The 14,074-nt window shown below is 42.1% G+C and overlaps 1 protein-coding gene across 1 annotated transcript; it reads left to right on the forward strand.

Moving 5' to 3' along the window:
• Positions 1 to 202: 202 nt before the first annotated feature.
• LOC307093747 (uncharacterized protein) lies at positions 203 to 13,693 on the forward strand (the record flags this gene model as incomplete). The annotated part of the gene is made up of 3 exons (XM_079762038.1): positions 203 to 1,621; positions 1,723 to 4,637; positions 13,636 to 13,693. The coding sequence occupies 3 exons, from the start codon at positions 203 to 205 to the stop codon at positions 13,691 to 13,693; spliced, it is 4,392 nt and encodes a 1,463-aa protein (XP_079618164.1).
• Between the last annotated feature and the right edge of the window lie 381 nt (positions 13,694 to 14,074).

The raw sequence follows: 14,074 nt of genomic DNA on the forward strand, positions 1-14,074 counted from the left end.
AATTGTGGTCAACAAGGATCCGGTAAACAGTCTATTAACTCTAGTCAAAAAGGGTGTACATCAAATGAATATTCAAAATGTCAACACGGATCTGGCTCAGGTCAGTCCTCAGGCTTTGGACAACACGGATCTGGCTCAGGTCAGTCATCTGGTTTTGGAAAGCACGGGTCTGGCTCAGGTCAGTCGTCTGGCTTCGAGCAACATGGATCTGGCTCAGGTCAGTCCTCAGGCTCTGGACAACATGGGTCTGGCTCAGGTCAGTCCTCAGGCTTTGGACAACATGGGTCTAGCTCAGGTCAGTCATCTGGTTATGGCCAACATGGATCTGGCTCAGGCCAGTCCTCAGGCTTTGGACAACATGGATCTGGCTCAGGTCAGTCATCTGGCCATGGTCAACACGTATCAGGCTCAGGTCAGTCCTCAGGCTATGAACAATACGGGTCTAGCTCGGGTCAGTCATCTGGCTCTGGACAACATGGGTCTAGCACAGGTCAGTCCTCAGGCTTTGGAAAACATGGGTCTAGCTCAGGTCAGTCCTCAGGCTTTGGAAAACATGGGTCTAGCTCAGGTCAGTCCTCAGGCTTTGGAAAACATGGGTCTAGCTCAGGTCAGTCCTCAGGCTCTGGACAACATGGGTCTGGCTCAGGTCAGTCCTCAGGCTTTGGACAACATGGGTCTAGCTCAGGTCAGTCATCTGGTTATGGCCAACATGGATCTGGCTCAGGCCAGTCCTCAGGCTTTGGACAACATGGATCTGGCTCAGGTCAGTCATCTGGCCATGGTCAACACGTATCAGGCTCAGGTCAGTCCTCAGGCTATGAACAATACGGGTCTAGCTCGGGTCAGTCATCTGGCTCTGGACAACATGGGTCTAGCACAGGTCAGTCCTCAGGCTTTGGAAAACATGGGTCTAGCTCAGGTCAGTCCTCAGGCTTTGGAAAACATGGGTCTAGCTCAGGTCAGTCATCTGGTTTTGGAAAACATGGGTCTAGCTCGGGTCAGTCATCTGGCTCTGGACAACATGGGTCTACCTCAGGTCAGTCCTCAGGCTTTGGAAAACATGGGTCTGGCTCAGGTCAGTCCTCAGGCTTTGGGCAACATGGATCTAGCTCAGGTCAGTCATCTGGCTCTGGACAACATGGGTCTGGCTCAGGTCAGTCCTCAGGCTTTGGACAACATGGGTCTAGCTCAGGTCAGTCATCTGGTTTTGGAAAACATGGATCTAGCTCGGGTCAGTCATCTGGCTCTGGACAACATGGGTCTAGCTCAGGTCAGTCCTCAGGCTTTGGAAAACATGGGTCTAGCTCAGGTCAGTCCTCAGGCTTTGGAAAACATGGGTCTGGCTCAGGTCAGTCCTCAGGCTTTGGAAAACATGGGTCTAGCTCAGGTCAGTCCTCAGGCTTTGGAAAACATGGGTCTAGCTCAGGTCAGTCCTCAGGCTTTGGCAAACATGGGTCTGGCTCAGGTCAGTCCTCCGGCTTTGGAAAACATGGGTCTGGCTCAGGTCAGTCCTCCGGCTTTGGAAAACATGGGTCTAGCTCAGGTCAGTCCTCAGGCTTTGAACAATATGGGTCTAGCTCAGGTCAGTCCTCAGGCTTTGGCAAACATGGGTCTGGCTCAGGTCAGTCATCTGGCCAAGGCAAACATGGATCTGGCTCAGGTCAGTCCTCAGGGTTTGGAAAACAGGGATCTGCTTCAGGTCAATCTTCTGGCTTTGACCAGCATGGGTCTAGAACAGGCCAATCCAGCTCAGCACATCATAGTGGAAGAAGGGGATCTAGTCACAGTGAGTCCAGTGGCAGTGAATCGCATTCTGCAGGCTCACAGGGACACTCAGGGTCCAGTCATGGCCAGGCTGGATCTCAGCATGGACAGTGGGGATCCTCTGGTAAAGGGAGACAGGGAACTGCTCATGGACAGTCAGGAGACACCCACACACATGGGCAGGCAGGTCATGGGCATTCCTCACAGTCAGGATCTCACAGAAGTGGAAGAAGTGGATCTAGTCACAGTGAGTACAGTGGCAGTGAATCGCATTCCAAAGGCTCACAGGGACACTCAGGGTCCAGTCATGGCCAGGCTGGATCTCAGCATGGAGAGCAGGGATCCTCTGGTAAAGGGAGACAGGGAACTGCTCATGGACAGTCAGGAGACACCCACACACATGGGCAGGCAGGTCATGGGCATTCCTCACAGTCAGGATCTCACAGAAGTGGAAGAAGTGGATCTAGTCACAGTGAATACAGTGGCAGTGAATCGCATTCCAAAGGCTCACAGGGACACTCAGGGTCCAGTCATGGCCAGGCTGGATCTCAGCATGGAAAGTGGGGATCCTCTGGTAGAGGGAGACAGGGAACTACTCATGGACAGTCAGGAGACACCCACACACATGGGCAGGCAGGTCATGGGCATTCCTCACAGTCAGGATCTCACAGAAGTGGAAGAAGCGGATCTAGTCACAGTGAGTACAGTGGCAGTGAATCGCATTCCAAAGGCTCACAGGGACACTCAGGGTCCAGTCATGGCCAGGCTGGATCTCAGCATGGAAAGTGGGGATCCTCTGGTAGAGGGAGACAGGGAACTGCTCATGGACAGTCAGGAGACACCCACACACATGGGCAGGCAGGTCATGGGCATTCCTCACAGTCAGGATCTGGCAGAAGTGGAAGAAGCGGATCTAGTCACAGTGAGTACAGTGGCAGTGAATCGCATTCCAAAGGCTCACAGGGACACTCAGGGTACAGTCATGGCCAGGCTGGATCTCAGCATGGAGAGCGGGGATCCTCTGGTAAAGGGAGACAGGGAACTGCTCACGGACAGTCAGGAGACACCCACATACATGGGCAGGCAGGTCATGGGCATTCCTCACAGTCAGGATCTCACAGAAGTGGAAGAAGCGGATCTAGTCACAGTGAGTACAGTGGCAGTGAATCGCATTCCAAAGGCTCACAGGGACACTCAGGGTCCAGTCATGGCCAGGCTGGATCTCAGCATGGAGAGCGGGGATCCTCTGGTAAAGGGAGACAGGGAACTGCTCATGGACAGTCAGGAGACACCCACACACATGGGCAGGCAGGTCATGGGCATTCCTCACAGTCAGGATCTGGCAGAAGTGGAAGAAGCGGATCTAGTCACAGTGAGTACAGTGGCAGTGAATCGCATTCCAAAGGCTCACAGGGACACTCAGGGTCCAGTCATGGCCAGGCTGGATCTCAGCATGGACAGTGGGGATCCTCTGGTAAAGGGAGACAGGGAACTGCTCATGGACAGTCAGGAGACACCCACACACATGGGCAGGCAGGTCATGGGCATTCCTCACAGTCAGGATCTCACAGAAGTGGAAGAAGCGGATCTAGTCACAGTGAGTACAGTGGCAGTGAATCGCATTCCAAAGGCTCACAGGGACACTCAGGGTACAGTCATGGCCAGGCTGGATCTCAGCATGGAGAGCGGGGATCCTCTGGTAAAGGGAGACAGGGAACTGCTCACGGACAGTCAGGAGACACCCACATACATGGGCAGGCAGGTCATGGGCATTCCTCACAGTCAGGATCTCACAGAAGTGGAAGAAGCGGATCTAGTCACAGTGAGTACAGTGGCAGTGAATCGCATTCCAAAGTCTCACAGGGACACTCAGGGTCCAGTCATGGCCAGGCTGGATCTCAGCATGGACAGTGGGGATCCTCTGGTAGAGGGAGACAGGGAACTGCTCATGGACAGTCAGGAGACACCCACACACATGGGCAGGCAGGTCATGGGCATTCCTCACAGTCAGGATCTGGCAGAAGTGGAAGAAGCGGATCTAGTCACAGTGAGTACAGTGGCAGTGAATCGCATTCCAAAGGCTCACAGGGACACTCAGGGTCCAGTCATGGCCAGGCTGGATCTCAGCATGGAAAGTGGGGATCCTCTGGTAGAGGGAGACAGGGAACTGCTCATGGACAGTCAGGAGACACCCACACACATGGGCAGGCAGGTCATGGGCATTCCTCACAGTCAGGATCTCACAGAAGTGGAAGAAGCGGATCTAGTCACAGTGAGTACAGTGGCAGTGAATCGCATTCCGGAGGCTCACAGAGACACTCAGGGTCCAGTCATGGCCAGGCTGGATCTCAGCATGGACAGTGGGGATCCTCTGGTAGAGGGAGACAGGGAACTGCTCATGGACAGTCAGGACAGGCAGGTGGAAGACAAAATCATGGATCAAGTCAAAGATGGAAACACGGTAGCTATGGAAGTGCAGGATATGACTATGGGCAATGTGGGTATGGACCTTCAGGGGGTAGTCGAACAAGCAGTCACAATTCTAGCCCTCTTTGGCCAAGTAACAGAACTGAAAACAAGCAAGTGTCAGTTCACAGCCATTCAGAATCTAGTTCAACTTTTAGGCATGGATCCCATAATAATAGTAAAGTGGGTTCAGAAGATTGGGAGAAACCGATTAATAAACAATCAGGACCTAGGCATAGACAGTCAGACTTCAATACAATTGATATACATGGATCCAGTCAACAGCATTTCGGAGATACATCTTCTCAAGATCAGGTAGAATCCAGTATAAGTTTTGCAAGACAGGGATCAAGTCATGGACAATCCAGAGATGTCCAGGATCAATCTGGATTCAACACCAATGAAAGGCAAGTATATAGCCATGGCCATTCAAGCGATAGCTATGGACAGGCAAGTGACAGCAGAAGCAGAAGTGAAAGATCCATTTCCAGTCACTCTCTTCAGAACCAAGATCACACAGGAACTGAGGAGTATAGATGTAGATATTCATCAAGCAGTACAACTGGATGGAGCGGGGGTAAGCAAAAGCAAGAGTCAGGATCAAAGATGTTAGGGAGCATCAGAAGACACAGTCAGCATATGGATAATAAGCAGGCAAGAGACTCTGAAACCAGGGGTTACCATAGAAGGGGAAGAACAGACTTAGGTCCTCATTTAGATAACATCACCCCATTCTATCAATATATCCAAGAGCAAAAGTACTATTACTTTGAATAATAATATGAAGATAATAGAAAACTAACTTAAAACAAGAACTAACTCAAAGAAGAAATTCCATACACATGTTATTAAGATATTTAACTTGATCCCTTCTTTTGGTAGTGGGGGTATATATATTTTAACTGTGCTACTCTTTTGTTTGGTGCAAGGTGTTTTGTGTTTTTTTTGTAAGGCTCCTTAACTATTGAGCTCTTTGGCTAAAAAACAGTGAGTGGAAGAACTAAATGGCATTTGGGACTATATTTAATGCTCTATGACTAAAGTGATTTGGGTGCTTTGGGATAAAATGGGCAATTATTTTTCTGAAATTCACATTTTAGATTTTCCAGTTTTGTTTCAATTATTTATTGACAAACCTATGCAAAGAGCTAAGAGACATGGTTCAGGAGCCAATTTTTCTCTAATAGCTTTGTAACATATTCCATGTACTGAGCAAAGAATTTTATGGTATTGAAGATTCAGAAGAATTGCTTCTTTTGTGCCACCACTGGAACTCTGTACTACTACTTTTGAATTTATTGTCATGACCTCCTGGATATAGGATCCAGAAAATTGTACTGCAAAGAATTGACAATAAACTTTTCATCAAGGTATAGTTTTGCTTCTCTTTCATCCTCACAACACAAAGATCCCTGTCATGAGGTCATTTCCTTCTACCTCTGAACACCTAGAGGGCAGTAAAGCATCAGATATCAACAATAGGGAATTCAAAGAAGGCAAAACTCAATAAACTTAATTATATCTGATCTTTTCCTCAATGTAATTACTGTCCAAAGCATTTACAGAAAGAAATGCTTTATACTGATGGGTTGACCTCAGATGCTTTTGTTAATAATGATCATTACAAAAATCATTAAACATAATCCTAAGAGCTATACCCTGAAACAATCCAAGCTCTGGAAATGAGTCATGCACCACAAACTCTCTCTGTCAAAGATATTAATTGAAATGTCACTGCCAATGGAGGCTAATGGCAGTGAAGGCTAATGGTGTCCTAAATTTTCCAGTCGAAGAAAAATGATTAAAAATATAGTCCCTGCCCTGGCTAGTGTGGCTCAATTGGTTGGGCATCATCCTGTGCACCCAAAGGTTGCAGGTTCAATTCTCAGTGGGGACATATGCCCGGATTTCAGTGGCCAAATTAGGAGAAACAAAGATAAAATTCTTCTTTCTTCAAACTTTCTAGATAAAAATGACCTTTGAATGTGGGAAATTGAAGGTCAGTGTGTACTAGATACCTGGCATGCATCGGTTGCTTATTGAAGTGTAAATGTTCCAAGAGTTTTTAATAACCAGAAAAGATCTAAAATAATACTACATGCTCCCCCAGCCGGTGTGGCTCAGTGGTTGAGCTGTCAACCTATGAACCAGGAGGTCATGGATTGATCCGGTTTCTATCTCTCTCTCCTTCTCCCTTCCTCTCTGAAATCAATAAAAATATTTTTTTAAACAATAATAATAATGCATGCTGAGTGAAACCTGTGTTGACCACTCTAATGCAATCAATCGTGAGTATACATATAACCTTAGGGGCAATGGACAAGAGAAAGTGAAAAAACAGTAAAAGAAGATTCAGGCAAAATTAGATTTGATTGAAAATATATCAAGCCAGCTGAAACCGGTTTGGCTCAGTGGATAGAACGTAGGCCAGGCGTCCTCAAACTATGGCCCGCGGGCCACATGCGGGTGTTTTTGCCATTTTGTTTTTTTACTTCAAAATAAGATATGTGCAGTGTGCATAGGAATTTGTTCATAGCTTTTTTTAAACTATAGTCCGGCCCTCCAACGGTCTGAGGGACAGTGAACTGGCCCCCTGTTTAAAAAGTTTGAGGACCCCTGGCGTAGGCCTTCGGACTGAAGGGTCCCAGGTTCGATTCCAGTCAAGGCATGTACCTTGGTTGCTGGCACATCCCCAGTAGGGGGTGTGCAGGAGGCAGCTGATTGATGTTTCTAACTCTCTATCCCTCTCTCTTCCTCTCTGTAAAAAATCAATAAAATATATTTTAAAAAATAAAATAAATCAAGCCAGCAGAGGGCATCTTCCTCTCTAATAATAAACTTTGGCACTATTGAAGGGCCATTCACAGACTCTGAAACTTTTTTTTAAATTAAATTTACTGGGGTGACATTGATTAACAGGATCATATAGGTTTCAGGTGTGGATTTCTACATTATAAGATCTGTATATTGTACTGTGTGCCTACCACCCAAAGTCAAATATTCTTCTATCATATATTAGACCCTCTTTAACCCCCAGCTCTCTACCCCCTTCCCTCAGTGTTGGAGAGGTTGTGGATGAAAGGGAACCCTCATTCACTGCTGGTGGGAATGTAGACTGGTACAGCCACTATGAAAAACAGTCTGACGATTCCTCAGAAATTAAGAACAGATCTACCATATGACCCAGCAATCCCTCTTCTGGGTATATACTTGAAAACGTGTATTCACAAAGATATATGTACCCCTATGCTCATTGCAGCATTATTCAAGGTGTCCTTCGATAGAGGATTGGATAAAGAAGATGTGGTACAGCTCAGCAGGCATGGCTCAGTGGTTGAGTGTCAACCTATGAATCAGGAGGTCACAGTTTGATTCTTGGTCAGGGCTCATGCCTAGATTGTGAGCTAGATCCCCAGTGTGGGGCATCAGGAAGCAGCTAATCAATGATTCTCTCTCATCACTGATGTTTCTATCTCTCTCTCCCTCTCCCTTCCTCTCTGAAATCAATAAAAATATATTTTTAAAATATTTTTTCTAAAAAAAAAAGAAGATATGGTACATATACACAACGGAATGCTACTCAACCATAAGAAAAGATTTAAAAAAACTGCCATTTGCAACAACATGGATAGACCTTGAGAATATTATGCTCAGTCAAGTAAGTCAGGGGGGAAAAAGCTAAGAACTATATGATTTTATTCATATGTAGGATATAAAACTGAAACTCGTGCACACAAATAGGAGTCTGAAACCTATTTTAAGCAACATCTTATCTAATCTTTGGAAAGCATAGTAAGTGAAAGTGACCAAAGCTCTGCTTACAAGTACACAGAGTTACCTACCAGTAGAAGTTTACAAGTTTTCCCTTAGTTTATGAAGCTACCTAGCACAAGTATGGAATTTGCAAGGGACACATGTCCATTTCCTAAAGATTATTTAAATATATTAAATTGCTCTTATATTGCTGATTTTTTTTTCATTTCTCCATAATATACACTGACAAAAATATTGTGTCCTCCTACTGCCTATAAATGAAATACAACAATTAGGAAAAGGAGAAAATGGAGACTTACTCTCTGATTGCCAATCACTTAGATGTGTTTCAGGCTTTGCCTAGTTTCTCTAAAATTAAGGCTCTAAGGGATGACTGGTTATCAGTCCTCATGAGAACATATACATGAAAGGTAGGAGAAGCAGTTTCCCACAGGAAGGCTACTAGAGAAGAGGAAATACCGAGAATATACAAATGGGATGATCTGCTTGGGCAAAAAAAAACAAACAACAATATCTCTCAGATACCAATGTAGGCAAATAAACCCCAGTTTAAAGTCATTATTACTTCTAGATTCCTCTAGGGCTGGGAATCAAAAAACAGTTTCAGTCCTACTTCTTTTACTTCATATAAAATATTAAATATTTGTGTTATTTATTCCACAGTGGATTAAAGGAAGAAAACTAAAATGTATTGAATGCTTACTTACTATGTTTCAGACACTTTCCTTACAACAACCTTGCAAAATTGGGGGTTATGGAAGTTTAAAAAACTTCCTGAAATACACATGGTTGGTAACCAGCAAAGTGGCAAATTCAAGTCAGACCCGGGTAACTCAAAGCGCAGGTGTCTTCTACTCCACCAGGCTACCCAACACAGAACTCTAACACCTCGAGAGCATACATCAAATGAATTTAAATGTTTAATGTTAAAAAAACTTCTCCATGCCTCACTTGGCAGTATCTTTCCTTCCTTTTTGTCAAGAGGGGTTTTAAAAGACAATAATTCAACCCTTCTTCTTCCTCAAATTCTCAAGCTGAATATGTTTACCAGCTCTGATGTTATTGAATTGCTCAGCTGGCTGGGTGTCTTAAAAACCAATCGACCAATAAACCAACAAAATAAAATCTCACTCAAACTAATTTATTCCAAGTAGCATTAAAAAAATGTATTAAGTCAGCAACTGTTATTAATTGGTGCAATTTCAGGGCTGGACAAGGGTTATGTTGCCTCCCAAAGCATACACATACACTCTAGATTTGAATATTTGGGGGAGTAGGGGAATACCTGATAGTCTTTATTTTCCAGGAACATTACTATCTAGTTCCTATTGCTCTTTTCTTCCAAATCCTTGCCTCACTCTTCCTACTGCCTTTCCTGGTACGTTTTGTCAGGCTCAGCTACCAAGCCTGGAAGAATAGATGGTTGCACTCCACCTATGTGTGACAAAATACATTTTTATAGCTGTCCTTCATCAAGCAATCTGACAATGTAGGCTAGACTGATCAATCACTTTCTGATTAGTTTGATGACAGAATCCAGATGATCCAGATAATGAGGGTGTTGTCAATAGAACATCAGCACCACTCATTCACTCATTCACTCATTAGAGAGAAGTTTTAATAACTAAGTTGACAGACCCTGTACTTAGCACTGAAGTTACAAAGATGAGAAAGATACCATCCCTGTCCTTTAATAATTTACATGTTCACCAGGGAAATCAACATATGAGAAAGCAACACACATAAACACTCTGGCAAGTGCTATATAGGTATGATCCAGGGACCATGTTTGTAGCAAAGTAATCAACTAACTGATTAAAAGTAAAGAAACAAGATTCAAACAAATCTTTAGGAAAGAAGAAAGTTTTGTAGTGGGTCTCCAGAAATGGCCAGGAGTTATCCAGACTTACTTGGGAGACTACTCCAGGCTTATATATTTTTAGAGTATGTGTAAAGTGATAAAGTAAGAAAGACCATGACGAGCTCAGGGAACCTGAAATAATTAGCATAGCTAAGAAGCATCCATGTGGTAACATGGCAAGAAATTATGTCAGAACAATAGGCAGAAGTTGAATCACAATGAACCTTATAAGCCTTGCTAAGAACTTTAGTTTTTATCTGTAAACAATGAAGAATTAGCAAAGGTTTTTTTTAATCACATAATAATATATTCATTTCGGAAAGAAAATGTGAGTGTGGGGGTTGTAAAAAGGGACATACTAGAGGTGTGGAGACTAATTTGGAGATTACTACAATAATCTGGGTAAAAGATGACAGAGGTTACATAGGGTACAGAACATGGGCTAGATACAAAACATATTTCTGAAAAGATTTGTTGTTGCATGGTATAGTGTCTGAGTGAGATGAAGGTATCTAAAATGACCTGCTAGGTTTATGGCTTGAGTCATCAAATAAACAGAGCAAGTTTGTGGGCGGGGGGGGGGGGGGGGGGCGGGGGAGAAGAGAGAAAGAGACTTTGAGGAGAATGAACTTTGTTGGTATTCTCTTTATATGGTATAAAATTTGGGTCAGGCCCGGCCAGTGTGGCTCAGCAGTTGAGCATTGACCTATGAACCAGGAGGTCACAGGGTTCGATTCCTGGTCAGGGCACATGCCCGGGTTGTGGGCTCAATCCCCCATAGGGGGCATGCAGGAGGTAGCCAATCAATAATTCTCATCATTGATGTTTCTATCTCTCCCTTTTCCTTCCTCTCTGAAATCAATAAAAATATACTTTAGAAAAGAAAAAAAAATTAGGTCAGGCCATTGGTCATATACAGAAACCTAGAAGTGTATAAGTGACTAGAGGGCATAGCTAGGCTACTGATGTGTTTCATTTGGCCAGCATACTACTGGTTCACATTGTTTAAAATATGAATTAATTAAAATGTTTAGAAATTAGGAGATGAGACACACACACACCAAAAAAAAAAAAAAAAAAATCCCTGGATTTCCGTTTTCTCTTAAGCCAAATATCCAGCAATCCTGGCCAACATCCCCTCTGAACAAGCAGCTGGGTCTGAGTAGTTGTGATCTCACTTTGGACTGGACATGTGTGAGCCAGCACATCAGAGTTTCCATCATTTTTTAATGCCTCCCCGACACTAAAGCTGGCTTCATTCACTTAAATCTGTGGACAGACATGGATAGCCTTAACAAAATTACTTCCCCAAATCCTCAACTTCTGGATGTAAAATTTTTCTAAGAGCATGTGCTATACTTACAGTAAGCCCTTCTTTCACTTAATCAAAAGAAAAACATACCAATTACCCACCCCAAATGGGTTCATCATACATTGCCTGAAGCCATAAAATCCTCTCTAATATTAAAAGAAGCACTTAAATATTAGTTTTACAGATGCCTCCTTTCATGATTGATCAAAGTATTTATTTCCGTGTTTCATACCCATTTCTGTTAAGGATAACACAAGACATTGAAATAGGATATTTTAGGCCTCTATTGAGACACTCTGATCTTTTTTCAGCATAGAAAATAAAATAAACATTTTTATTTAATTTCCTCACAATGATCTGGAGGAAGAGCCCTCACGGGACAAAAAAATAAAAAATAAAAAGTAAATAAAAAGCATCAGTATGATATTCTGAATACTAAAAATGTCTTTTTCCAAGTGCTTAAATGTAAGCAATTCTTGCTAATGATTCTCATTACTCATTCATATGTGTCATTTGCTGAAAGAAAAACATATTTGAATAGTGAAAGCTACTGATGATGAAGCTTTTATATTTACCAGAATGTATTTGAGGAGTATCAAAATTTTCCCAGAAGCAGCACCCATAAAAAAACTCTCTTTTAAAAAATATGTATTTTTATTGTTGATAGTAATACAGATATCTCCCATTCCCTCCCCCCCAAAAGATGAAAAAATTTCTTAAAGATGAAATATAGATAATGCTGATATTCATTAAAATAAAGTACTCAGGAATGGAGATGACATGGTAAAAAATCTGAGGTAATTTTGAATATAGAAAATAATAGAAATACTTTAAAAAAAACTCCTAACAAAGTAAAAAATATCCATCAAAATGGGAAAGAGTATTGTATGTCAACTATAATTACAAATAATTTTTTTAATTAAAAATAGAATAAATGAGAAAGAGAACAGAAGTATAAGCCTATTAATCTTTTCATTTCTTACTGTAGAGAGTCAATTAACATGGCCTAAAACTATGAATCTAATTTTATTTTGGTTTCATATATTTTTTATTGATTCATAGAGACAGAGGAAGGAAGAGGGATAGGGAAACATCAATGTGAGAGTGGAACATTGCTCAACTGCCCCCCTACACACGCACTCCTCACCAGGATCGAGCCCGCAACCCAGGCATGTGCCCTGATCAGGAATTGAACCAGCAACACCCAGTGCATGGGATGATGCCCAGCCAACTGAGCCACACTGACCAAAGCTATAAATATAATTTTAAAAAACTCATTTATTATAATCCAAATATTTTCATGCTCTTCTCCTCTTATCCTTAAAAAATCTTATGGACATTATTAGAATGGCAAAAAAATAAAATAACTCATGTTTGCACTCACAAAAAAACATAAAGTATAGACAGAAAGAGACTTTGGAACAGCTATAGAATATGAGATCATTGGAACGCAGAAGAAAGGGAATTTTTAAGAGGTGCATGGTAGAGTCATCTTTTAACCCTTTTAAGTACTTTGAGAGACCCACACAGAGATAAAAGTGCTTTTAAATAATTTTTATTATATTCTGCTTCTTTAAATGACTCCACACAGAAAATAGACCAAGTGAGACATGGCAATAGATGACCTTGAGAGATTCAGAACCATGATCTTGGTCAATTTTAAAGAGATAACACAAACTTTAACAAATTGATTTTTTTTAAAAAAGAATACTGCCAAGATTCATGATAAAAACAAATTATTCATCTTAAATTATGCCCCAAAAAAAGGTGAAGTAAAAGAAACAGGTAGAAGAGCACATTCATTTGAATGGCAGTGCAGAAAAACATAATCTACCTGGACAAAGAAACAGAACAGGATAATTCCTGCTTCAAGGACCTGAGAAATAAAGATCTTTCTAGAGAACAAAGCGAGGTCAGATTAAGAAGGCTCTGTGGAGTCAACCTCATACACCAGACAGAGAGAGAGAGAGAGATAGACTTAGACTTAATTCAAGCTTAGATAATTTTGCTGGAAGGAGGCAAAGTGTTAACTCGTTAATCCCCTTGAGGATTTAGAGGTGAAAAACATGATCTGACTATGAGTTTTCAGAGAATATAGGGAAGAAAATTCTTGGGTCATCTTGAGGATTGGGAATCAGGAGCCATGGGACAAATTATGGTTAAGTCAAGATAATTTTGAGAACAACGATTTGAATAGAATACCTATAGGTGAAAAGGGCAATGCTCTAGCCCTACCCAATTAGGGAATACAGGAAAAGATCTAACTTGAGAGGAGATCCAAGCATTTATGAATGATCCTAAAATGGGCCTATTTTGTACAGCAGGTCTCCAAGCTTTAGTCAACATTTCTTGTCTCTAGTACAGATTTGGCTCTTGTCAGCCTTCTATTTAGAGAATATGCTTGCAAGGAAATCTACTTCACTTATTGAGTGAAAAAACATTTTTTTATTCTTTACAGTACTTTGAACCTAGCAATTGAGCACAATGACTATGGTCAGTATGAAAGTGAACCATAGCGTTCTACATATCTACTTTATAAATGATTTTTAATCCTTTAATGAACAATTATTTCCATAAAGAAGTGATTCTCAGACTTTTCTGTCTCAGGCATTCTTTTTGCTCTTAAAAATTACTGAAGACCCCAAGGAGCTTTTATTTATATAGATTATATCTATCACTATTTTCCATATAAGAAATTAAAACAGGAAAGTTAAAAAATATTTACTTATCTATATATATAAAAGCCTAATATGCTAAGTGCCTGACTGATCAGTCGACTGGTAGCTATGATGTGCACTGACCACCAGAGGGCATACGCTCCGACCAGTAGGTTAGCTTGCAGCTGGGGTCTGGCCAATCGGGACTGGGTGAGATAGGCCAGATACTCCCTGGAGCCC

This window comes from Cnephaeus nilssonii (genome assembly GCF_951640355.1).
Source record: "Cnephaeus nilssonii genome assembly, chromosome: 21".
In the NCBI taxonomy this organism is placed as follows: domain Eukaryota; kingdom Metazoa; phylum Chordata; class Mammalia; order Chiroptera; family Vespertilionidae; genus Cnephaeus; species Cnephaeus nilssonii.